Raw genomic sequence first — 27,935 nt, 5'->3', positions numbered from 1 at the left:
GTTCTGTCTTTGAATGACAGTGTGGAAAATAAGCTCATGTCTTTGTGGATGCAAGCAGGCATGATTATGCTTACTGTGTTATATGTAGGGGGAAGAGGGATTTCCTTAATTATCTTCATGTGCACATATGTAGGTTGCCAGTAACCCAAAAATCAATGAGCAAAATGTGGACTATGAAAAGACACAATATGAAAACACAACAAAACACAGAAGAACCCCAAAGGCCCTTCTAATTGAGAAACAGTGTGAGCTCCAGTGTTTGTGCCTCCGATAGATGCATATCTACTCACTCATATATCAGAGGATAATACACAAAGCTGTTTAAAATGCTGCTATCCAGTGTGCTCCTCAGCAAAAACAACAAATATGCCACAACAATATTATTACAGAGCTTATTACAAACACATCATTCATAAAACCTGCAAAATAGAAAGACAAATACACACAATTCCAGCAAAAACTGAATCTTCTTTTTTAATAAATCTCAGCAAAGACACTGGCAACAGATAGGATGCACTTTTCCTAGACAGCCTTTTAATATAATCAATGAGCTTATCTTGGGGAAATGTGGTAGCTGTAGAGTGATCTATTTTCACAACCTACTCATGTGATAGGAAGAAGCACTATCTTACGAAGACATTAGGGTAAAAGGGAATTGTTGCGGCTGATAGATGTCACAGCTGAGAGGTTCGGACTGAAAATGTTTGTCCTCTGCATTCCCCCCAACCTCCATTTAACAACACGCCTGAGCTATCTCTAGTGCTTATGCTCTTTTTTACCTACATGCTTCCTTTTGCTTTCATTTTTCCTTTTATCACTGTTTTCCTTCATTCTATCAAATACAAATACACAGCTTCTAACAGGACACAACAGGCACAGCAATAATACCCCCCTCAGTTGATCGATGAACACAAAAACATCTGTTCCTTTGTGGTTTGATAGGGAGATGAGAGGAAGAGAGCATGGGAAGCGCGTGTGTGTGTGTGTGTGTGTGTGTGTGTGTGTGTGTGTGTGTGTGTGTGTGTGTGTGTGTGTGTTCCAGTGTGTACAGTACACGTGTGGCAAAAACAAGTAAGAGGAAAACACTCCTTGAGTAGAGAGCAATCAGTGCAAAGGAAAATTAATGGAAATCTGAAATTAATTAGATTGTATTCTGCTTTTGATTACAGCAATTAAATCTCTAAACGGGCACTTCTCTGGAACAAGGGGTTTGCTAAAGGACGCTGTGTTTGAGCTATGTTACTGGTTACTGGTTGCACGGCGTTCGACTGATCGTGACTTTTTTCCAAGATGGCGCTCGCATGTGAAAATGAACGCTACTGTCTTTATACTCTTATCTTTTTAATAAACTGTCTCTACACTTACAAAGTTCTCAATGCTTTGGTTTACATGTAGGGACCCTCATAATGCAACTGTTGAAGTGTGGTGCTATTTTGAGGCTGGTTAGTGGTATAAAATAGCGATTTACCCTCTGCCCCGAAAGCTAATCACCGCTTTGCGCTAGCTTGTTTCAAGCTAAATACACACTCTATTAGCATGAAAACATGTCCCAGAGAACGGTCGACTGGGTACACATATGTTATTAACCGCTAGGTTCATTTTGCACTGGAACTGTCCTTAAATGAACAGCAGTCTTCTCAAGATAATCTGAATCCCTACAAGATTAAAAAAGAATAATATCCTGTAACTTTGGATAAAATATACATCATATTTTCTCTCACTGTACATACTCATTAAATCTCTTTCTGTAAGACATGTTCTTGATCAGGTCTTATTAAAACAGCTGTTTGAGCTGTCAGTTTTTGTTGTCAATTATTTTAGATGGTATAAAAAGCTCTAAGCAACTGCATGCAGAAAAACTGATACACTCCTACTCCATGAATAAAGCACTCTTAATTTGAAACCCCTTCCATCCCTCTCAGTCCCCTCCTTACCTGCATGCCACCACTAGGCTTCTTGTGATTTAGCAGCAGCTCCACAGCTCCCACCACTTCCTTGCGGATTGCATGCAGCAAGGCATCGCCGACGTAGACGTTGAAGCTCAGCAAGAGTTCGACGATTTCCAGGTTCTCATTTTCAATAGCAATCAGCAGAGCCGTGCGGCCGAGTGGGTCGATACAGTTGATGTTGATTTTGAAGTAGATCTCTGCCTCCTGGCAAAATAAGGTTGTGATCGAAAATCAGGGTTTGTTTCAAGAGCTACTCTGGGTTTTGGTCCAAAAGAATATCATTGATTAGAGGGGAAAATAGTCAACACATTGATTTTTGAACAGAGATGTAAACCTTTCATATCTAACAGAGATACTCAAACTCTGAAGAGTTTTACTCGGTGAGAGCTGTGCCAAATCTCAATACATTGCATCAAGTGATGTTGTTTGGGGCTGAAGACTACAAGTTTGAAAATGAAAAAATCTGGATGTGTGGAGTTAGAAAGAAGTGAATACTACATTTCTCTATATTGTATCAAGTCTATGCTAATCTCTGCTTGAGGCTAATAGCTTGAGGCTATTTTAGCTGCTACTAGACACCTTAATCTCTGAATGAACTGTCGGTGGTCAATGCATTGTGGGCATTTGGCAGCAGGTTTTGACAAGGAAGAAGTATGTGTGGAATAAAAAAGATGATATATTTGGTTCTGCTGCATCGATGTTGATCCTTTTTTTAAAACTGCTCATTGAGAGTCCAGAAATGTTATAGGAGTGCAATGCTAAATAATTACAGTACTCTTAAATAGTTTGGCGATCACAACTGGCATTAGTTGGTTATAATAAGAACAGTTTAGGCTAAAGGCCTAAAAAGGCAGTCATGAAAATTTGAGCAGAATAATGGGGCTTTTAGATTTACACTCTAAAAAAAAAGGATGAGTAGCTTTTTCCCCTTTTTTTCTTGACTTATTGCATTGTGTTGTTAACTGAATTTCTATGTGACACGGCCTCTATTTGTTTTGGGGTTTTGTTTTTGCATCATTTTGGGCACCGGAGGTACCGTGGGACTAACAAATGACGGAAGTCCCACATTATTGCTTAGCAATATTTTGTGTCTACTAACGGTCTGACGCCTGTCAAGGTAAATAAAGGCCCCAGATGTTATTGGAAATGAGTAGAAAATAATCATAGCTCCGTATGTTACCCATACATCTTGTAATCATTTCTAAATCAATCCAATTAGATTAAGGCTTTCATTTGCACCTATCAATCCATCAATACTTCTGAGTTTCAGTGGCTGTATTCATTCATCTATTTACCAATCAATTTATCCATTCTTACACAGACACACACACACACACACACACACACACACACACACACACACACACACACACACACACACACACACACACACACACACACACACACACACACACACACACACACACACACACACACACACACACACACACACACACACACACACACACACACACACACACGCAAACACACCTCCAGAGCCTGTTTGACACTAGCGTAGTCCCCCTTCTCCACAGCTCCAAGGTAGGCTTTCTCCAAAGGCGACAGCTCCGACTCGGCCCTCACAATTCTCAGCGGGATGCGGTCCCGGTACGAGGAGCTGTCAGTCCGCCGGTAGTACAGCTGTGACATCTCTCTGGGCTTCAGTTTACCAGCACTCTGCAAACACTGCTACAGCTGCTGCCAAGCTGCTGGGTGACTTCACACTAGAGGGGACAGGAACAAAGGTGTTATGGGAAGAATGCACTTGTCACTGGTATTTCCTTTTAGCAGAAAGAAAGGTCGATGAGAAAGAGAGGAAGAGACTGGAGCAGAGGTGAGAGGGTTATAAAGAGAGAGAGAGATGACACATGCAATTCCTGGCCATTCATAAGACAACTTACCTATCTAAGCATCACCTATAGTTTTAAAGAATGCCTGCAACTGGAGTGACGTATAAAGCATTTAATAAATTTTTAACAAGTTTATAAACTGAAAATAAGTCTACTAAAACATAGGTTTACTGTAGATAGGACCCCACAATTGACACAAGAAGTAACTAACACAACATTTATATCATTATGCTTTTTTTTAAGTGAGAGGTGTCTTTTAGTGACCTTGCAGCTTTTAGTGCTTTGCCTTCCATGTACTGTACGTCATGATTCTCAGAATTTTCATCCATTTTTTAAAATATTTTTGACAAACACGCCAAGTACCGAAAGATTAAAAAAAAAATTCATGCCAGTAAAGTGTTTTCTCAGTTGTCCTATCAGGTAAATCTAAAATAAACAAGGAATATAGAGAAAACACTGGCAGCGGTTGCTCCTACTCAACCTATTTCACAGAGGTACATTATTATACACAGCATCATGCTTGAAGTGTTGCAGCTGAAATGGATGGTATAAGATCTTTAATTCTTACGTTACTAATGGCTTTAGTTAATGTCATTAATGATGTTAATTGATCCACATCAGCTGACTTAGTACTTGCCTGGTGACAGCAAAATTAAGCCTTCAGCACTTTTGGCTGCGGAGCTTCACAGAAACAAGACTTCACAGTGACACTGTGCAGTGATTGTCTGCTAACAAGGCAACTGTCAAGATCTCTGGGATCTGGCAGTGGTGAGATCTACAAATACACTGCCATAATAAAATACTGATCATGAATAGAAGATGAGGGAATCATGTTTACAATTACATGAATAATTAGCATTTGAAAACTGTTTTCTAATCCTAAAAATGGGGTAAACCCATTGACTGTAAAATTAATATTAACAGTCTATGGGTAAGCCTGTATTGTATCTGGATCTCCTCAGACTATGCAATAATGAGCTCATTCTACTGCAAAACCAATATCAGTAGTAAGATGACTATAACCACTGCACATAAAGAGTAAATAACAAAAGGGATTGGCTGTTTTTCTAATGCTCTTTGGAGGTATTAAAACCAGAGGGACTGAGGACAAGAAAACATGGCGTGTAGGAGATGGACAGGGTGAAAAATAAATAGGTATAGAAAAAATACATTTCTGAAGCAGGTGGCAAGCAACAATGTGATTGTTCAGGTTTTGACCTAGCAACCCTAATGTTACCACAGCTTAACATGCTGCAGGAGCAGGAATTTAATTAAGCTGAAATGCAAGTTAATAACACCAAAGTGGTGCATATCAAAGAAACATCATGCAATTCACTGTTGGCCAAGGTTCATAAGCAACATTTATTTCTCATTGTCACCTGTCATCTCCTTTTACACTCAGGGTGAGTAGAAATGCCCTACAGTGCCCTTTAATTGCCCTCCATAAAGGAAAAGAACTTCATCATCAAAAGAAAGATTTGCTCCACTGAGAGCTTTTTCCTACAGCCCTTCTGGTAACAGGTTTTCACACATCATTTGAGATCCTGGGCGTTAGCTTGATATTGCTGTGGCCCTTTGTGGAACAATTTCACTTTGATTCAAAAATACCTCTGAACTGGCCACGCGGGGACCCTGCAGTCACCAACACCGAATAACTTTAATCTTAAGAGGGAGTAGAATCATGCACTATGCAGAGAACATGCACTTACTACAGAAAGGAAGATACAGTAAAATTAGATCTTAGTGACAATACAGGACTTGATTAGTAACATGTTGTTAACAAAATAAGCCTACTTTTCAGCAAATGTGGTAAACATATTTTCTAACAAAATTATGATTTCAATATTTGATTTAACTCCATTAAAAAAGAGACATTTCTTTTCTCTGGAAGTATGTTTTCCGATTATTAGTTATGGTCTCAATAGTCTACTTCACTTTCATGTGTCTTAGTTGTGATTTTCTGAGTCACTGTTCCACTGAGGGCATATAAAAGGTTTATAAAGACGTATGTTTTAGTGCTTGTTTGACTGATGTCTCATATGAGGTGACACCACATACTGTACTATATGGGTCATGTCACCTAAGTCAGGTATATGTTTTGCTCTACTCTTGTGTCATTATAATTTGCCCTTTTCCAAATAACATAAAAACACCAGTACCTGCTGATATGTGTGTGCTATAATTGACACACACACACACACAAACACTAATTAACGGTTAACAGGTATGTGTCAATTGGCAGACTGCCTGTGCCATTTGTAGTGAATGGCGCCTGTGTACACTCACAGGTGAGATGTTTATTTCTGTCTGTGTGCCAGGGAATAGCATGGAAACAAATATTAAATGGTTGGGGGAAAAAAAGACTCTGTTTGTACCTGCTGGGGTCCTTCGCCAGTCACGAGCTGAGGAACCCTAAAGGCACCAGTTATATAGGCCTACTTTATCTTTACAGTCTACTGTCGTAGCGTAAAAAGCCTTTTATAGCCAAAACAATGAATTTCCAACTGCAGCAAATAACTAACCTTTGGGATGTTGGGCATTGAAACTTCGCACATGGAGATCAATTTTCTTCCTTTGGAAAAAATCCCGAGACCACATGAGGACTAATAAAACAGTTGCCCAAAGCTTTAAAAAATAATTCGCCTCAACTTCTTCTAGGTTCTCCCCAAATGTGAAAACTGCAGTGTGGATCTGCATGGAGACCCCGCTTGTTAATGAGATGGTACCTTGTAATGCCAGTCCGTCTTTATCTTGGTTTTCAGTCTAGTCTGCATTCTCCCCTCTCATTCTTGGAGACTTGACAGTATCTCCACTGTACATCCAGTTTTAGTTTTCATCACGACTTCCATTCGGTCTTATTTGGCGGTAAAAAAAAAAAAACACACAACAACAACAACAACAAAATACCGCATTCACCTCACCGCGCAAATCATGGAGACGAAAATAAGCGACAACGAAGTTTCCTCGGTGGATTACACCTGGTTCAGAAACGCGTCCAGTTTTCCTCACGGTATATTTTCACCGATGTTATTTTACACTCCACGTATACACCTGTTGGGGACGATTGAGCGAAAAGCAGCGCCTCCAGAAATAAACGCAGAGCGGCTATAGATGCCTGGCGTGCAGTCTGTTGAGCGCTGCTGCAGACTGGTCGTGCGCACTTGGAGACGCATTGAGCACTACTGTGGCACGGCAAGAGAGGGAAAACTCATCTGAACAAGCAACACAGCCAGACATTCAGCCTCTCCAAATGAAAATTACACTTAACATAACACAATTCCAGTGTACCATTTAGCTTTACCGGTCTGAGAAATGACATCCAAGAACCTATGGGCCGTTATAGTGCGAATTATCGTAGAGCGTCATGAACGACTTGCATTGGAAACCACTATCTTGCTAACTTTCAATTAAAGACGTTTTAAACTCGTGCAAAAGTATAATATTTTTACTTTCATTGTAAACTGTATTGATGGTCATCCAGTGAAAATAACATAAACCAGCTAAAACCAAATGAATATGTAGGCCAATAAGGCATCCCCCTATTTGCAATTTTAAAAATCGGAAAAAAAGTCAACCTGAAACAACAGGTTTCATTCTCAGCTGCACTCCTTTAAACTGACTATCACAAAGGAAACTGTCTGCAGCACTTAATCAGGTCTAAATCATGTCCACTGTGTATGAGTGACAGTTTATGATAGGCATACTGAAAATGGAAGAGAACTGACAAGGACACCTCCCATCCAGTCTACAGTATCAGTGGGCTGGACACACTGCACATGTATGCTTGGTGTTGCAGTCAAGTTATACTGTATATCATGGTTTGCCCACTAATTCCTTCCAACAGAGCTTAACAGCCCACTGTTTGTTCTCTCTCTCTCTCTCTCTCTCTCATAGTCTGTTGATGTTGTAAATTCTTCCTAATAGTGTGTAATGCTGTTGAATGTCCTCTGACATGTTTATAGAGTCTCCATGCCAGACTCATTCCTTCATGGGAACAAATATTGTTTGGATACTCGGCGCTTGCTTCTGATACCGGGACATTTGTTTCCCTATGGGTTTGTACTACTTATCCATCATTGTTCTGTGTTGAAATCATATGTACAGTAAGTAATGCATATGGTCTACATTTTGTATGATCATGCTCAACACATACTATTTAGTCATTAGGTCATTTTAGATAAAAAAGAACCTCTCCTTCACGCTTCACTTTTGGCTGCCTCTTGAGGCATTGTGTTATTAACTGGTGCTGCTAATTTCTTTGATGTACTCTATAGACTAATATGAAATGGCTGTACCTGTGGGATGACGGGGTTCCCTGAAACTTAGCCTGAATCCCACATTGAGACTTCTTCTGGGTACAGCAAAACTATTGTTTTTATCTGGTTCATTCACAATCATCATTATTATATATCATAACAAATAACACTTCCCTTTGACAGTCTATAACTAAATTAGTTAATCCAGTCAAGCTGGTTTAGGAACACACATACTGCCATGTGCAAAGCAGCAATTACTTGATAGTGAAGGGCAGGTATGAAATTGAATTAGATTGAAATGCATTTGACATCTTAGTGAGGCCTCTAGCCATTCTTTAGCAGGTCATCGTATGCATAATACCGGTAATTAATAGTCAATTAAGGAAAGCCTCCAAATCAACTCCCTATTGGTTTGTTTCTCTGCGTATGCTTATACAAGCAAGTTTTCAAACAAAAAATAAAGTAGATTCAGGAGTATGAATCAAAATAATCTTATTTTTACTGCAGAACCGAGTATGTGTGGCTGACAGGTCAGAAATCATAAACTATTGATTCTAAAAATAGTCCTGAAGCCAATTCTTCTCCCCTAAAAGGGCATTTAAAGGGGACTGATTGGAGCAGACATCTAATGAGCTGTAGAGAGGGAAAGCAAAACAGTAGATTCCACTATAGCTTTTTTAAAGCTGGCTCATAACAGCATAAACCCTTAGTAAGCGTTTCTTGCCCTGGTACCATTGCAAATGATACCATTTTGTATTGAGGGGGAAGCACTGTACGACTTCTGCAGCAGAGGGATTTAGACACAAGGGGCTCCTTTTCTATTTGTACTTAACAGTTGCCGGATGATGGTGAATTCCTCTTATCAGACAAGCAGTGTAGTTTCACTTTTTACAGCATATCACAGAGTGTTTTTGCTGCGCTTGTTAATAAGACTTTCTTTCACAAACTATTCGGCTGCTGCAGCACAATTTTGAGCTTTTGGGGTTGTGGCTTCAGTTCTCTCAGTGCTGAATTGGAGCGCATTCACTTTTCACACAAAAAGAATGTTTTTGCAGATGCCCATTTATGAACAACTGGTGAGTGGCCTTGTAGTTAAGAGTTGCATGAGTTTTAACAGATGGTGCTGTTCTTGAGGAGACTCAAGAGGATTGGTGGTATGTTGACTCTGCAGCTACAAAGCAAACCGGCACCCTCTGTCTGTGAAATGTAACAAGCCCGTCATTCCAATTTGAACTTCTAGTTGGCAGTGATCTCCCTTTGCAGCCTCCCCCCCCCCCTCCGTCTTTCCCCTTTTTCTTGTTCCTATCTTTGCCTCACACTCTCACACAACCGCAGGTTAAATGCACTTTTATTGAAAGCTTAACAAAGAGTTGGACTGCTCTCTGCTACACACTGTAATACATTTCATGTTAGTTTAACTTGGAAATGCAAGTTCCCCTGCTGCCTTGAAAATCGAAGTTCACTCAACTTGAAGACTGCCTTTGTTTCAACTTAGAAATTAAAGTTAATGAGGTTGATGTAACTACAGTGTTCTAGTTTTGTTAAAGTTGTTCTTTTAGTTAGTGTTTTAACTTAAAGTATGAAGTTAAACCAAGTAATGTATTACTTGGTTTAACTTCATACTTTAAGTTAAAACAAATCATTTATTTTCTTTAATAAAGCAAGAAACCTTCCTTGCCTAGTATAACAGACATACCTTTCTGCTTTATTTCAACTCACACTTTCAAGTTAAAACAACATAACCACATTTATAGCGGAGATACCGTGGGCGGGGCTACCCCAGGGCACCGTGCAAAATAGCAGCCTCTCTGCTGATCTTGTGTCACTTGACATAAAATGTCCGCTAGTGAAGTGACACGCCACAGTTAATGGCTGAAGGAAGCCTATTGCTTCTCAATGTGTAACACCGTAATACTCAACCTCTTCTTATATAATATTATAATATATAATATTTTGTTGTGCTGGTTACAAATGTAAACCAGCACAACAATGACAATTACCAGGCAACAAAACAGTACATTCTAAACACACATTTAATAAACGTAATTCATAAAGTTACATTTGTATTTCGAACAAACTGCAAACTTTCTTAGCAAATTTTAACAAAACTCTATTTACCGCCTTGCATCATGGGAATTGGCCAGCTAATGAACCAGTTGCAGTCCTGACTGCAATTGGTTGATAACTTAACTTACATACCTAAGTTCAATCAACACATACATTTTTTTGTGTTCAAGTTTAACTTTCAAAAACTCATAAAGTTGAGTTCAAAATCGACAACTTGTATAAGCTCGTTCAGTTAAAAATAAGAAATAAGTGGACATAACTAAATGGGTCTGTAATATTTTACAGTGCAGAGGTATGTGTGGGTCTGTTCCCTGAAATTTAAACTGGTGCTCTTAACCCAGAGTTTTGCTTTTATCTCCATGGGAACGCAGTGCTGTCCTCATCCTGTCCTATGTTTGTGAGAATGTCACCCTTTCATGAAGTTACACCATGCCTGTATAGAATCAGTTTTTGTAAAAAGCGGTGCCCCTGTCAACATCATGATTGTATAAATCTCAGATTTTCATAATCCCTCTTTTTATTGCTGGGTCCATCTGTGGGCGCTGTGCTATATTTTGGATCTGTGGCTCCCGGGGTTCCTCAGGTAAGTGTGGCCATCTGAGCTGTTTAAATCTCCATTACTCTCATGCTCTCTGAGAAGTTATTGGGTAATTAAAATTGACTTGTCTCTGTCCTCCCTGGAGATGCACTGAGGATGAGACTGCCACCCTCACTCCCTGACACACTGTTCACATTTAATACAGTATAAGCAAAAATGAGCAAAAAAGAGGATTTTTTTCAGAAAGGCACTGTAAAGAGCAATTTTTTACTTTTGCATTTCTTCATATTATTAAAGCACCCTGTCATTGCTGATACCAACACTGTATTTTATTTTCTATCTATTGCAAGAGACAAGGGTACCACAATAAACAACTTTTCACTGCTTTGTGTTTACCTAAAATTGCCTTTATAAAAAACTAATTTGCTTTGCCAAATATATTTTCTAGGAACTGTAATTGCTGCTTGGATTGTATTATTTTCTAATCCAGTAAGTGTGACAATCTTATATTGCACAGAAGTTGCAGGAAGGAAGTCCAGGATAGATGGTTGGGTTTATAAAGCACATTGGCTTTGACAGTAGATGGCAGGGTTCATGTGCCAGATGTTCGAGGTTAGGCAAAGATTAAAGGCTTCATTGAAAAAGTGTTGTGCTTGGAGTCACTGTCGACTTTTTAAATATTTTACCAAAACCACAATCTTTCCCTCACCTTCACCACATTATGACACATATGTTGACACTGAACATTTTGCAGGTATGTTCAATAGAAACATTTTGTTTTTATGTAGATAACAGTAATCTGGGCAGCATTAATGGACAGTCAACACTGAAATGCACCAGAGGCATTTGAATTAATATGACAATAAATTCCTTGAATCCAAGTCTCTAGGAAACACACTTGTAATAAAATGGTAAGCACTGGGTCTGAAGATGGGTCATAGAGGTTGCATTGGTTAAAACCAGGTTAAATTATTTGGGTTTAGACTTGTTTAGTTTAATGTGAAAACACACATTGGTTAATTTTAGAGCCCCCAGATACATGTCATGAGTAATGGCCATTTATTCTTGGACGTAAATACACTTTGGTGAGTATAAATTCCTGAGTGATGTCAAGCACCAGTAAACAGCTCTTCCTAAGAAACCGCAGGTTGTAGCAGCAGAAATGGCTCACTCTGCTCAGCTATTACTCTGCAGACCCCAGAAAGAATAAACACATTTGAGCAGAGTACACATATGTCCTCTGTAAGTATCATCCTGAAGCTCTGGGCTACTGTGCAGGATGTTGACTAACGCTGACCCTTATGAAAGAGCAGCTTTGACTCTGCTGCAGTGATCTGTCAAGGACAGTTATCTGTGGCTTATGTAACATTGAATGCAATGCTGCATTTTCTTCCTTACTTGTAGAAAGGCACAAACTGTTTCCATTGGTTCTAAAGCACTGCATGCTTTCCTTTTCATTTGTTTTCTGATAATACTGGAGAGTTTTATGTGGGTTATTAAACTATGATAGACCAGGCTCATTAAGACTTGTTAATGTCGCCCATTCAAAGAAATGTTTTATGTCTGAATTTTTAAGGGCAATAAAAGGTTTTCTTTTTATCTCACTTGGCTGCTGTATTTGGTTTTGCAATAGCCATGCTTTTATCACATGACTCAAATGAAAGTGGTTGCCCTTGAACTCTCAATAGTTTTTAAAACAAGATAATTCATATGCCCACTTTCCCATTAATCTGTCACCCCCGGCTGTTCCTTTGACAGAGTGGAATGGACTGCTAAATTGAATGTCTCTCTGCTTTTAAAGCTACTTTGCAAAAGAAAAGGGGCTGTAGTTTAACATTAGTCATTTAAAAGTAATCAGTTTTTAATTCTTTCCCAGTTGACAGTAAAATAACTCCAGGAAGGTAAATGATAGACAGGACTGTTTTTTTAATTGAATAAGTGTCATATCAGAGTTTGAAGGTTTATTCGTTTAATTTTTACCCATATTTTTCTCTGAGCTCTAGCACTGCAGATGTGCCACACGCCTACTTGTGGAAGGCTGTGTAAGGGGCCATCTACACAGAAACGCTTTTTGGTGTAAACGCACACGTTTTGCATCGCTTTGGCTGATCGTCCAAACAAATCCTGTAAACGCGCTACCTGAAGAAGCACTTGTTTGAAACCTGGTCCCAGGGTGAAAAAATCGAAAACGCCGCCCTTGCGTCTTCGTTTGGACGGCGAAGCCGCATACTTGCGTATTGATGATGTCATTGTCACACCCCTCGACCTCTAGCCTTCCACCTCTTATCCCGTGATGACGTCTCATAACAACAACAATGGTGGACTACATGCTTGAGTTCCTGCTGGAAAAAACAAAAACAACATTTGAAAGTTGTAATATACTGTACATACTGCAATACCGTGAAACCGTGATATTTTTACTGAAGGTTATCATACCGTCAGAATCTTATACCGGCCCATGCCTAGTACTTTTACATCACTTTATATTCTACAGTTCAGTATCCAACACATCACTGATTACTCATCATAGCTTCTGAATACTAGAACATGAAAGGAATGGTTACTCCAGCAATTCACGGCACCTAATGTTGGGACTCCTATGAGTGACATAATTGTCTTGATTGTTTAAATGGTTAAAATTGATGCTGCAGGGACTGACTTTTAGTAGTCAGTAGTGCTCCTCCTTATTATATCCTCCTTATTATATTATTATATTATTATTATGTGCTATTTATGTTGTTAGTACTGTACTGTTATGTACAGTATGCAGTTCCGTTTCTATTTGCATCTTTGGCACAATCCACCCCTGGAAAAGTGTTCAGATGGTGCCAACATTTGGGTAATTCTGACAGCAATTTTCAACAAAATGTATTCTCTGGCGGCAAAAATCTCTGCTCATGTCCTGAGACTTTGTGTGGGTTGTTTTCATACCATCCCTGCAGCATCAGCATTCCACCGACTTAGCCCGGCAGGCTGCGTGACCACTAGGACAATGTAATTATCCCAATATGATAAGCATCCGTAAACTGACTTTTTCAGGATAACTAGTTATTTTTTGTGTGGAGTTATATAGAGTTATTAGACAATTTTAAGCTTTGATAGTGATACTATAGCTGTCACAACACCATAATATTGCTGTACAGTAGTTTGCAATCAAGTTTTCTTGTTGCTTAGGAGCTTTCTACCTCACTTTTAATTTTGTCTTTTGTCTGATACTGTATGACACTTTGAATAGACACATGGCTACTGACACATACATTAGCCTCTGCTGGTATCAAACCCCCATTAGACCTAATTTACTGGACGTCCTTACTCCTTCTTTCTGTCATCAATTTCTAGCGGTGGGTCTATCATGTGCTGCCCCCACAAGAGAAAAAGCCAAGAGGAACCACTACACAATGTACCACAAAGAAATCACTGAGGGGCAGTTAATGAAGCTACATGAATAGGGATCCAATATTTCTTGCAGCATATGGGTGGTCAATGCTCTGAAGTTAGTAGTTTTTTAAGGATACTGTTGGTCATCTGTTACTCAAGATGCATTACATCCCTTTAACTGTCTGATGAATTCACTCCATTTAATAGACATGCTGTGATTAAAGTCCAAAGGTGGCTCAGTTGATTCCCCTCCTACGGTATCTACTCTGTCTTGGTGTAATATCATGGCAAACAAAATGCAGCTTATTGGCCATAATATTTGTTTGTATAAGACAAAATAACTGCACGCTATGCATGTGTGGCTTCTCTTTCACGTAACACCACTACTGCAGGTGTGATGACCTATTTTCTTCTGCTGCTGATTTCCTCCAAAATCTCTAACACATCAGACACACAAATCAGTGGGACTGGAGGTTTTAAAGTACCTCTGTAATTATGTGTCATCATTTAAAAGGTAATTGTCCTACAATGCAACAAAAATTCAAGGACAACATTAGAGATGTTCCGATACTGATGACGCTGGTATCGGTATCGGGAAGTACTGGAGTTTATGCACCGATCCGATACCACGTAATAAAGCCCTAAAGAAAATCTACATTAAAGTAGTTTATTTATGTTCTTTTTCCGTTATAACTGACTGTCAAACTGGAGAATAAAAGAAAGTTCTGGGGCATTCATTGTTTGTGTTTGTTCATGTTTCACAAAGAGTTTAACCTGAGCCAGACCAACAACAAAGATAAAAATCATATCACATCCATACAGGGATAGTAGTATACAGCTGTTAAAACATAATAAAATATATGACATTCTGGTATCGGATCGGTACTCGGTATCGGCCGATACGCAAGTTCAGGTATCGGAATCGGAGACAACATGTAAGGTAATAACGTAGCCTTTTGTTTTAAAAAGCAGGGAACCACTGAGATCTGAATTGCTCTACATTACAAATGGCCATCACTCTGAAGAATGAACAAATGCGCCAAAGCAGGCAAGCACAATTAAATATTTACTCTCTCAGAGAGAATTGTGTATATTTAGTTTGAAAGCATTTCAAACAGTTGTGTCCTCAACTGAGTATTATTCGTAAGCATGTGTTCAGAGAGAAGGTAAAAATCAGGGGAGAAATAACTGGCACCACTTCTGTTGCTAAGGCTACTGTTGTCCTTTGAGATATGTGTATGTGTGTGTGCGCGTGTGTATGCGTGCGTAGCTGTGAGGGTGTGCCTGTATGTATGCTTTAAGCATCAGGGTGTGTGCATTAGATTCAATGACAGATCCTCTCAATTCAGTGAATTAATGTGTGAGCCTCTGTGCCCCAAGGGAGCTGGTGGAGAGCCAGGTGTTGCCCCCTGTCTGACCCCCTCTATCAAGGGGGCCAGCCAGATGGGGGAGTCGAAAGGCCTTTTTCGGGAGCAATGCTACTGAACAATGTCCTGGAGCCACTCAGACACACAGAAGAAAAAGAGTGATGGTTTTGACATGTCTGAAGTGAAAGTGAGAAAGAAGAGGGATTCAAGTAAAATACTCTTTTTCTCTCTTTTAACCTATGTATACACATAGTGTACAGTACACCTTGGCTTTTTGTGGTGTCTGGCAAAGATGTCACCTTCCTCCAACTAACACTACAGTAAGTTTTTGTAACTTCCCTTTTCCCACCTTTCTTTCAGCTTGTCGACCCAGATTTTAACACAAGATATTCTATTTAAAGGACAAATCTGGCACAAAATGAACCTAGGAGTTAATAACACGTGTACCGAGTCGACCGTTCAGGATGTTTTTATGCTAATCGAATGTGACCAGTTTTATCGCAAACCGCTAATTAGCTTATAAAGCTAGTCGTTGGGGCATGGGTAAAGTAAAAAGAATTTCTATTTCTATACCACTAACAAGGCTAAAAGCTAAAAAGTCAGCAGCCACTAAGTTGGAGGGCATAAACTATGCCTGAAATGAGGATATAAATGACTTTGTTCAATTTACTAAAGTTATTTAGCTGCTCATGATTACGTTTTACAAACAAAATTGTAATTAATGGCGTTTACACAAAGTGTTGTCGCTGCCCTTGCCCGAGGTGTTTTCACACATCTCGGTCTGTCTGACTGGCTTACAAAACAAACATATATTCAGGATTTAGTTTGCTTTTGAGATATCCTTACACTATTTCAACAAAGGCTTTGAACTATCCCTTGCTTGTGTGGGGGGATTACGAACAGGCGGGCAAACGAACAAATCCTAGGTTAGAGTGACGCTTTGCTTTTTGCTTTTTTGTGTTCATGCAGCCGTTGCCAAAAGGTTCCTATAATTTATGTTGCAGAGAGTTCCTGCTGCACATGGTTAAGAAGGACCTTATGAAAGCTCTGTTCAAAAGGAAAAAACAGTGCCCTAGTTGGAGGCGTACAGCTTTGAATTCTGGTCCCTCTGATACAGTATAAGGTTCTTTTTCAACAAGGGACATAATTGAACATAAGTAAAATATTCATGCCTGACATGTTCAAAGTTGAAAGATGACTTACGTGATTTAATTCATTCAGATATTTTCATGAATGTAAAATTCGGGTGGAATAATTTATAAGTATCAGCATGCAAATAACACCTACCTAAACACACATCATTAAGGTTTCACAGTCTACAGATGGTGAATACTGTGTTCATCATAGCGGCCCCTAGTTTCATGAAATAAATGTTAAAACCCAAAAGTAATCTATATTTCAGCCTGTTTTTTTCTCTAATTCCCTTGCATGTGTGCTCCTTGTGTCCATGTGTGTCACTGTGCCACTGCTAACTTCTTTAAATACAGATGCATGTGTCTACGTCATGTCTGCCATAGATAAAATATGACTCAACATTCTGCTTCCTTGTGATGCTATCCCCCACCTGAACCTTCACCAAATAGTGGCATAATTAGCCATATTTTGGAAGAATGACACATGTTTCAAACATATTGAGAATATAATTGGCAGTTGAGAAGTGGAATATGCAGCAGAGGGGGTTTTAGTTTTTGTAGACACTGTTACTTTTTCCCATCATCTTATCTACAAAGTAATCTATTATAATATATAACTATACTACAGCTGGAGTTCTTCACCAATGAGAAAATCTGAAAACGGCCCCCATCTGACAATACAAGGTAAGTTTTGATAATCAAAATATAGATTTGTTTCCACTTTAGAACCAAAAGGTTTCATTTTTATGTGAAAACCTCACATGAAGTAAACAAAAAGCAATGTGCATAATAAAAGACAGTTTTAGAGTTGTTGGAAGGAGCATTTTTTTCATTTTTGACATAGCTAGGCTGCTTCTTTCTCCTGCCTCTCTTTGCTTTGTACCTTTACTTGGCACGCTGGAATTAAATTCATGCTTATCTTTGCATTTGACTCTGGGCAAGATGCCTTTAACCTCACTTACTGTTATAATCCATTGTTCTATTAGAAGTGTCTTGTAAATATGATACACTGACTTGAATATTATTTTTTTCCTTGTGCAGGTTCAACAAGGACACATTTAACTGTTGTGTGGATGCTGCTTGTTCCTTTCACTTGAAAAGCGACCACACTTAAGTATTATCATCACCTTCTGTCAAAGAATGGAAATGTCACGAGATATGAGACCGTGAAGGAAGGCTATCAGCTAAAATAGTGATATAACAAATTAAGTTAATCAGAGAAAATGGCATACATACAACAAAAGGAGAAGAAAGCCTCAGTAAAAGTCTGTGTCAGAAACTATTGCTTTATTTTATCATCTTATTATTATTGTACTTATTATGATATTGCCCAATCAAACTGTAACAGTAATTGGTGGTATTGCCCCTTGCTTAACAGTGTTTCTTTCCTCAGCTTTTAACAATACAAAAAGCTGTTCTGGAGTGATTTGATTATGGATGTGATTGTGAACACACACACACACACACACACACACACACACACACACACACACACACACACACACACACACACACACACACACACACACACACACACACACACACACACACACACCTTGAGGGGCTGATGGTAATTACACTTATCGACCTCTCCAAAGGTATTGGGGTCACGGGTTATCGAACAAGGAATCCAATCACAATGCAAATAAAGGTAAGTTGAGCAGACCAATGGAAGTCATGTTTCATGCTTTATTCCTTCTCCCTCTTGCCTTGGGTAAAAAGAAAACTCCAAAGAAATCCTATTATTAGCTCAAACTGCATTGCTTGTGTCCTCCTCTAATAGGATATTAAGCAAACAGGGGAACACAGGGGAAAGACCAGCAGTGTCTGAGGATGTGGGGAAGACTTTTATAGAACAACACATAGCATGGGCTTTTGTCATCTAATCAAACATTCTGTATTGTCAACTGCCTCTCTGAACCGGCACCTTTGATTATCATTCAACATTTTAACCAGTTGTGCAATTATACATTTATCCTTGACGTTCTACTTTGGGATTGCTCCGTTACCGACGGAAATTCTGCCAGATTTCAATCATTTAGGCCAGATATCCATTGCCTTGGGTTTCCTTTGTGTTGACATTTTAAACTCCGGTCGATTTATGAGGATTATAGTTAACCTTTTCTCAGATCTCTGCAGGGTAAATCCAGACAGCTAGCTAGACTATCCATCCAATCTGAGTTTTCTGTTGCCTGACTAAAACAACCTTTGAACGTACACGTTCCACCAAAACAAGTTCCTTCCCAAGGCTATTTTGGAGAGGCTCAAGACGGCCAAGACGATTGTGATTGGTTTAAAGTAATGCCAATAAACCAGAGTATGTTTTTCTCCCATCCCACAATGCTGTGTGGACTAGCCAGACCCTCCTCTGCAGCGCTGTGGAGGAAGGTCTGGCAATGCGAGACTAATGGAGAACAAGCAAAAATACTGCACCAAAAAAACTTTGTTGTGGTGTAGAAATGTAATCTATATAAAAAAAAAAGAGTCTTCATTTCAGACTTTTATGAGATAGTGTTGGGGGGGTTAAGTGCCTTGCTTGACAGCACTTAAGAAATAATTGGTGAAGGAGGGCAGGTATACTCAACAATGCACAATTACTGGTTACATGAGAGTAGATGAGAAGAAAAATGACACAAAATACAAAATCAAGGCAAAAGAGTTCTTAATAGACTTATGTGTGAGCAGAAACCTAATGATTCAAACTTTTTGGTCACTTGTAACTCATTTTCAGATGAACTGGTAGAGCAAAGAGACCACATAAAAATATTCAGCACCACTGCATTGTAGTAAAAATGTCAAATAAGAAGTGCATCATTGCGAAATTCTCTTTTCCATTTATCACAGTTATGCAGACCTCCTGAGTCAAGGTTGAGTACTACAGCTGAGAGTATTAGCATGCCCTGCTGATTTTACTCCTTTCCCTCACGCCTCTTCCATTAAAACAGCACGCTTCTTAGCTGATTCAGTGAGAGTTTATTGGTACCATCAAAATGACCCAGCACCGGTCTCCTCACTTTTCATCTTGCCAGATAGGTAGCTGGTTTTACAGTGTAATTACTGCGGGTGGGTACAAAACAACAGCAAATTGCTCAAAAAGCGTAATCTAGCACCTTGGGAGGAGAGAGCTTTCTAGAGTCTCTCAAAGGACACTCACCATGGAAATGACCACTCTCTTAAAAATACACAGACATTTATAGTGCTCTGTAATTATAGTTTTTCATTTTTTTTGTCACTGTGTTGTCTCTGTACAGAGCTCTGCATGTATGAGTGACGAGACAAAGAATATTACATGAATTTTGTGGACAAGTATTTTTAAAGGATAAATACATGTGCTTTACAAGACAGACATCATTTCCTATTGTTGGATTCTTGTATACAGTAGTTTTTGGTGCCGTTTGTGGAGCCTGAGCTGTCTTCAGAGAACGCGTTTTTTTACAGTGTGTACCCTAACCCATATCAGGGTAATAGGCCTACGTGGCCATGAGATTAAGCTTTTTACAGAAAGAGAGAAGCAATCAGCTGAGAGAGAGAGAGCAAGGGAAATTAAGTTTTTTGTTATGTAATATTCTGGTTTAATTTCAATGATTTCATAAAAGAAAAATGTGATTTGCTGTTGCTATACTGTTTGTAGAAAATGAAATTTCAGTAAACACACAGACACAAAAAGCTCCATTTAGACATTCCATTTACGTCTTACAGTAAGTCAGATTTATGTCATACATAGATAGATAAACAGAGAAAAAAAGAGAGAGAAAGCTTCCAACAGACGCATTAAGGCTGAAAGCATTTCAATCAACGGATTGAATAAAACACCACAGGGTATCTGTGCCAAAGACAACAAACAACAAAGAAAAAAAATACCACAGAAAAGCAGCATTAGGGTACATTAAACATGTGAAAATGATACAAATAGTGATATTTTTAAAAATCTCTTAAGAAGCATTTACTACGTCATTAAATGAACAGTGTGGGGCTGCTTGACTGTAACTTGCCTTTTTCGAATCAACACAAGAGAAAAGAGATGTTAAATGATTCTGATACTGTTCTATTGTTTCCTGTTTGCGCTTCCAGTCACTTAGTAGAAACATCAGAATTACACTGGAGTTTGACAGCAAATACTTTCACTGCCATGTAAACTTAATGCTGCTCAGCTTCAAACAACTGCACAGTTTCCATCATGAAATGATATCCTCATTATGATGTTTTTGCTTGTTACTGCTGCTGCATGCTCTGTACATTTCTTGTATACTTGGGATGAATGCCGCACTAGAAAGTGTAACCTAAAATGTTACCAGAATGCATTAACCAAACATTGCCTGTAAATGCCCATTTCCTGGTGAATTGTGAAAATAGGATACCTATAATCAGCATTTAAATTAGCTGTAAAGGAAGGATCATACTTTCCGTGGTGTAGAATAATCAAGAGGCATTCCATATGTTGGAGAATCTAGTGGCATGTCAGACATTCTGCAGCATTTTTTATGACAACTTTAAGTCTTAATCCTCAGCTTGTTTGACTCGGCATTTTCAAACACTGAATACTAACAATGGGCAAAACTCCAGTAATGTAACTTGGCATCAGCTGTATGGAAAGACTGTTTACTTACCCATTGTTTGTAATTATGTGTCAACACTTCAGGCCGATACAGTAAGGGCGACAGCATTTCTGCATTTTAAATTTGTAAAATAAAATTATCCGGAGTTAAATGTCATGCCTGTAATTTCTGAGGTAAAGCTGCCATATTCATTTATTAATTCACATTTTCCACTACTGTACACATTTGTTTGACCACATCTGTTTGACCACATCTGTTTGACCACATCTGTTTGACCACATGTTTGACCACATCTGTTTCCATGATCATGTATGCATATTTCAAGGTCATCAGTTTACTTCATCATCAGAAATGGTGTGGTTATTAATGCCTTGTTTTTGACGTGACACTTTAGGGCCCTATTTTTACGATCTAAGCGCATGGCGCAGCTGCGTTTAGGGCGTGTCCAAATCCATTTTTGCTAGTTTGACGGCGGAAAAAAGGGTCTGTGTGCCGGGCGCATGGTTTAATAGGATTGTACTTAGTGTCTTCAGGCGCGTCTTTGGGTGTAACATGCAATAAACCAATCAGAATGTCATCTGCCATTCCCTTTAAAAGCCAGGCGCGTTTGTACCTTGGCGCATTGCTATTATGATGGCGGATTTGTATTTGTAATCTTTTGCATGTCTGTGTGCTGCTGCGCTTCCCTGTGTGTGTAACAAGTATAGTGTGCATGTGCTTTGCATAAGCCTAGGCACATTTTACTGATGTGCTGTTAAAATAACAATGAAATGCTGCGCTATTGACTATAGACCACGTTTTTGTTGGTCAATGGCGCGATCACTTCTCGCTGCCTCAAGATAGCAATACGCCAAGAATCACCTGAACACACCTCCCTGTAAGACCAGCACGCCCATCGGCGCACAGATGGGCGCAGGTGCATTTGCTATTTAAATGATGTGGACGCTAGGCGGTCTTAAAATAGCAAAGACACTTGTTATTTTATACTGTTGTGTCCTGCCTTGGTTGCACCGGATTGTTGTGGTCTGCAGAAGTGCAGAGAACTCTCCCTTTTACCTAAACGCTTGCGTCGGGGTTTGTGCCGCGCTGCGCCGGGTGCAAGATAGGGCCCATTGTGAGCCTGGTTGCTGATTTTGCTCAAACACCAAAGACTCTCTGAGTGGCTATGCACAGCACCATTACAGTAGTTGGCCCTTACAGTTTTTCTATTTAATTGTCATGTTGCAAACATCCTTTAAATTCACTTTTTGTGTTAGCGGAGACAGTGTGACTCTATGGCGCGCCAATCTGCTGCATTCAGTTTAGTACAACAAAAAGGCCTTTCGGTGCTTGTCAGCATTAAATCTTGAGAGAGGACTACATGTGTTAAAACATTCATCTTCATGCATCATGGCAAAAACAACAACATTGGATGTTAATGTTTTGCCCATTAACAGTCACATTTTACATAAAGATGAAAATAGATGAGAAAGAAGCATTGATGTTTCAAATTAAGATTCACTATTTATCAGCCGAAATGGTTGGTTATATAGTACAGTCTTCTCTTCAGGATAGATAATCAATGGCAGCTGATGAAGGATATGGTGGAGACTTATAAAGAGGATCTTGTGGCACCACATGACTCTGACCTCTCTTTAACCAGAGCTTATATATATATATATATATATATATATATATATATATATATACACACACACACACACACACACATATATATATATATATATATATATATATATATATATATATATATATATATATACACACACACACACATATACATACATATATACATACATACATACATACATACATACATATATATATATATATATATATATATATATATATATATATATATATATATATTAGTGATTTCATAGGTTGGCCCTGCTGTCTTCCTAACCTCTCCCCTCTTAAACAGCACAAACTGCTTTCAATTTATCCAGAGACTCTGACCGACTTGTCATCCATCATATTGCCTGCATTTATTTCGTTTTGTACTACTACTAACACTTGATCAATACTAGAAGCTCATCATTTATCATCCTCAGGCACTTATGCAACTGCCTAGATAATAAAGCCATCACTGTTTCCTTCCAGTAGCTTAAGATGTGTTCTATTTTGTGTTATAATAACTAAAGTAAGCTACAAAGTAAAAAAAGACAAAACTATTCCTTTTGTATCCCATACCCCTGAAAAGTGTTATTTGTATTGTTACAAAAATAAAAAATCTTTTAAAATACTTTAAGGAAAGCACATTTAGCACAAGTTACAATTCTGTGTAAGTGGGTGACTGTATTAAAGCCTCCGGGACTTGAAACCTCTTAGCTTGACTACAGTGCATGGCAAATTGTAAAACATTTATTATTGTGAAACAAAAGTAATGTGATAGATACATGGATAAGTAATTTATGTGTAATTTAAATTACAAAAGATACATTTGAAATTTGATATTGTTTCCTCAAAAGGGTAAATAAAATAAGATAAAATAAAAATCATAGTGCATGGGTGCATTAATAAAACACAGTAAAGCCAAAAAATATGAATATATATAATTGAGATTTGTGGACCTAAAACACCATAATAGCCATACCTGGTGGTATTTTAGACATGCATGATTGAAACTAACTAGCTTGAGATAACGGTAGAAAATAAGGCCAGGATTTAGTGGAGCTTGGCATATATGTGGGAACAAAGTAAGTGGAGTGAAAGATATCTGCCTGTGAAATAAAAAGAGACTTTTTATTTGAAAGTAAAGGTCTGTCTTTTCATGCACCAAAGACCAGCTGGTGTTTGAGTGTATAAAGTATAAAGTATAAAAGCAAAGACTTAGGTATAGAAGGAGATGAAGGGATAAAACTGCAGTGTAGGAAGATTTTAAAGTTGTTCATGGCTCTGTTTTTTTGAGAAGGCTGAACGGGGGTATAAGCTACTTGCTGGACACACTTGATCTCCCCTCCTGTGTTTTCTAACATCATTATTGCATTACAGATGACTGGCTGCATGTAACTTGAGCCCAACCATTTGGAAAACATCCCCTCTTGGTCTGAAGACTAAAAATCTCCTGAGGAAGTAATGCTTTGAATTAGATTTGCTCTCCATCCGGCCGCAGCATCTTTTAACTCAACACCACCAAGGCCTATGGTTCGAAATAGCAGGAAATCATAGTCATCATTACATTTTACAAGAGATCGTTAACTTTTTGTGACCTTGTGAGTGTGACAGTGTATTAGCTCTGAGATGGCCACGGAACTATCTCTCCTTTTGCACTAATAACAATGTGCTGTTACGTGGTTATTTCTCATAAATAGATGCAGTGCAGCCGAAACTATGACACTGCATTCAAAGAACTGTCTAATCAGAAGATAGAATTTTTTTATGAGATATTCCAGCCGCATTATAACACTCTCTGAGCCACAACACTTTAACATCATCCTCTATGGCTTTAATTGCTTTAGAAAGGATGCACTTAACTGAGACAATCTGACAGTACATGCATGATGTCAGGAGAAGTTTTAAACTGCCACTAGATTTAATTGGTTTACTCCCTGTACAAGTGAAAATTTCTGTAGGGATAAGCTTCCTCTAGAATAGATAAAATCTCTCAACTCTGTAAGGACCATAGACTGTATAATATGAATGGACAAAGCATCCGGTTTGGCGAAGTGCTGCAAAAGCGGAAGTGCCTTAAACCTGCATTCTATCTGAATTTCAGCAGGGGGAGAAACGTGCAATTGCAAAAGGAGGTTGGTTTCTGTAGAAGTCTATGCGAAAGTGACCCACTTCTCACTTGATTTATTACCTCAGTTTTCATAATGAGTTTATGGTCTCAATTGCTAGTTTTAAGTCTTCTGCAATACAGAATGATGTTCATTTTTTTAATTATGGTCTCGTTGATTTTAAAATCGGCGATAAAGCAGAGGGTGTCTTAGGGCGTGGCTATGATGTGATTTCCAGTGAAAGTGTGTAACATCATGTAGCGTGTAAGGGCTCCTCCCTCACTCCTCCCTCTCGTCTAAAATCGTCACATCCGCAACCAGGATGGCTGCGCCCGTAACGGCAAACTCGACAACTCATAGCAGATCTCCACAAACCCGAGTTTCTTAATGAATTACATAGGAGTTTGCTGTTTTGATTCCATTTAGATTTTTTACTTTGTACCAAGTGAGCACTGATTGATATTGACTTATATTAAACAAGCAATTGTGTCTCTGACTGCAGCGTCTCCTCACATCACACAAGACGAGTCTATAGCCATGCTAGTGGATCTGTAAGGTTGTATGTATAGGCACACAATGACTATGTTTACATGCTGATGTTTAGCAGGTATAATGTTAGCATGTTCACCATCTTAGTTTAGCTTTTGTTAGCATGCTAATTAGCACAAAACAGCAGAGGCTAATGGGAATGTTATTCCTTTTGCAGGGATATGGTCTTAAACTGAAGTATTGGACAAAATAATTTTTTGACCTGACAGGTGTATGATGAATGATGAACGGTCATATTTCAACTGCTGTAAATCCATTAAAGGTTAAGAGACATAGTGGTGTGTATGTATTTTTTTATGTTGATAAATATGATTTAAAGGATTTGTTCAAAGGATTTGTTTTTTTACAATTCTATGCCTGTCTTGATATGTTCAAGTTTCCATTTCAGTTACGTGGTTAAAAAAAAAAGGAAATGAGGACCTTACAATTTGTACTGTCCTCATTTCAGATTATTATAGTTTTGCATTTTTTGTTAGTTGTTATTTTTATTTCGTTTTGACTTTTTGTTTTCAGATTCAATTTAGTTTTAATTAGTTTTTTAAGCGGGTTTGCTAGTTAAGTTTAGTTTATTTTTGAAAATGCTTAGTTTTACTTTAGTTTTTATAAGTTTTAGTGTTTTTTGTAATATGGGTTATTTGTCAGGGGCAAGATTCAAAAAGGTCAGAAAAAAGTATTGTGTAATAATAACTACACAAAAACATCATACAATTTTAGAAATATGTATTCACAATGTATTCAACAATAACACCACTACATAAAATGTACATATGATGATGAGCACAAATATGTAAATAGTCTACACAAGACACAGCAGTAAGTGCAAAATGTGTTAGTAACGTTGTGTGCTAGGAAACAACCTAAATAGCCAACAGACTAAAGAAGACTTTTTGAAGAAATTTGGTTCGAGTAAAGTTGCAAACTTTTTGAAGTCAATCGACTCACACAGTTGTGTAACTAAACATCCCAGTATTAATCCACATATTAACCCACGCTTTTAGTGTTCATGCGCATTTACTAACCAGCAGCTATCGGGTCGCCAGTGAAAGCCCGTCTGTAGTGTTCTCTGTCCTGTGGTTGTCTCCGTCATGCTGCCTGGCCCTGGCCCCATACATCCATGCCCTGTACCGGCCTGGAATTAGCTTCTGTTTTGGGGGAAGGGGGCTTTGCGTTCTCCTTGCCCTGTCACTGCTTGTTAAAGGTCCCATGGCATGAACATTTTTTAACGTTAATATGCATTCCCCCAGCCTGCCTATGGTCCCCCAGTGGCTAGAAATGGCGATAGGTGTAAACCGAGCCCTGAGTATCCTGCTTTGCCTTTGAGAAAATGAAAGCTCAGATGGGCCAATCTGGAATCTTCTCCTTATGAGATCATAAGGAGCAAGGTTACCTCCTCTTTCTCTGCTTTGCCCGCCCAGAGAATTTGGCCCACCCATGAGAGAGAGGCATCATGGCTTTCAAACAAGCAAAGTGGCAGTTGGTCAAGGCCACACCCCCACCCTCCACCTGAAAGATATAAAGTTATTTGCTCTGTGAAAGACATTGACAAAGACGAAAACTAAGGACATTTACTCGATAATTTTATTTTAGTTAGTTTTGCAAACAGACATTACAGTTTTAGTTTAGTTATCGTTTTTTGTATGCCTCGTTTTTATTTTTATTTCAGTTGACAATGTTTTTTCCCACCTAGTTTTCGTTATTTCGTTCGTTTTCGTTAACGATTATAACCTTGAGTACAAATGGCGACTAATGTGAGAGTTCTGTTACACATAAACATTTCAAAAGGCCAAGTAGTAAAATGGAGTATCTAGAATAATTTTCCACAGCAACCATACATTTGTAATATGTCAGTATTTGACTAGAACTGATGCATTCGTTGAAAGTGAGAAAATCTGTTCTAATGACTGCAGCCTAGAATGGCATCAGCTCCCACTGTGGCATCACATTGGTAAGGGGACCTTTAATAGTGTTTTTATTAAACGTCAACTGAGCTCAATGGAAGACTGATGTTATTCGGTGTTTTACCCGAGAAGGAATTGAGTTTTTTAAATGTCCTGTGCTGATAAATATTCAGCCGGTGACATTTCAGAGCTGATGCCAGGCATCCAAAAATCCCATCATACTATGTGGATAACTCCATAACAATATAGCCAAAAGAATTATTGCTCAGTGGAATGGTGAGTTAATGTGGATTACCCAATATGGAGAATTCAACATCAGCAGGTGCGCATTACAAAAGGGAAAATAACATAAATCTAAAAGGTTGTAATTTTCTTTCTGAAGCGAGCTATTCTTTAGAAGCTAAGTGAGCAGGTGAGCTGTTTGTCCCTGAAGTGAAGAATGAAACTAAGCACACTATAATGTTCCCTTCTGTTGTGTGCCATCGCTTGACTACATCAAGGATGATTTTTTTTCCACTCAGATACGCAGCTTAAATCTTTACGTGGCTTTTATCTGCATACATTCTACACTGCTTTGCTGTCATTGCTGCTCTAGCAGAATTGTTAGACATCCCTGTAACACTATTAATGTCAATGGGCAACAGTCATCATACTGAATAGGTCTCTAATCAT

At 38.6% G+C, this 27,935-nt stretch overlaps 1 protein-coding gene across 2 annotated transcripts in view; it reads right to left on the bottom strand.

Annotated features, from left to right (window-relative positions):
* Positions 1 to 7,158, bottom strand: part of trpc4a (transient receptor potential cation channel, subfamily C, member 4a) — a 33,972-nt gene extending 26,814 nt beyond the window's left edge. The window contains exons 1-4 of one of the 2 annotated variants that reach the window (XM_028596072.1): positions 6,526 to 7,158; positions 6,322 to 6,371; positions 3,441 to 3,673; positions 1,935 to 2,153 (exon numbers count right to left, since the gene is read on the bottom strand). In XM_028596072.1, coding sequence (XP_028451873.1) covers positions 1,935 to 2,153; positions 3,441 to 3,599 — 378 coding nt within the window. In that variant the 5' untranslated portion in view covers positions 3,600 to 3,673; positions 6,322 to 6,371; positions 6,526 to 7,158. The remainder of the gene's footprint in view (positions 1 to 1,934; positions 2,154 to 3,440; positions 3,674 to 6,321; positions 6,372 to 6,525) is intronic. The other variant, XM_028596069.1, reaches the window with a different exon arrangement.
* Between the last annotated feature and the right edge of the window lie 20,777 nt (positions 7,159 to 27,935).

This window comes from Perca flavescens, chromosome 13 (assembly GCF_004354835.1).
Source record: "Perca flavescens isolate YP-PL-M2 chromosome 13, PFLA_1.0, whole genome shotgun sequence".
Classification (NCBI taxonomy): Eukaryota; Metazoa; Chordata; class Actinopteri; order Perciformes; family Percidae; genus Perca; species Perca flavescens.
This window is presented reverse-complemented; position numbering and strand designations above follow the sequence as displayed.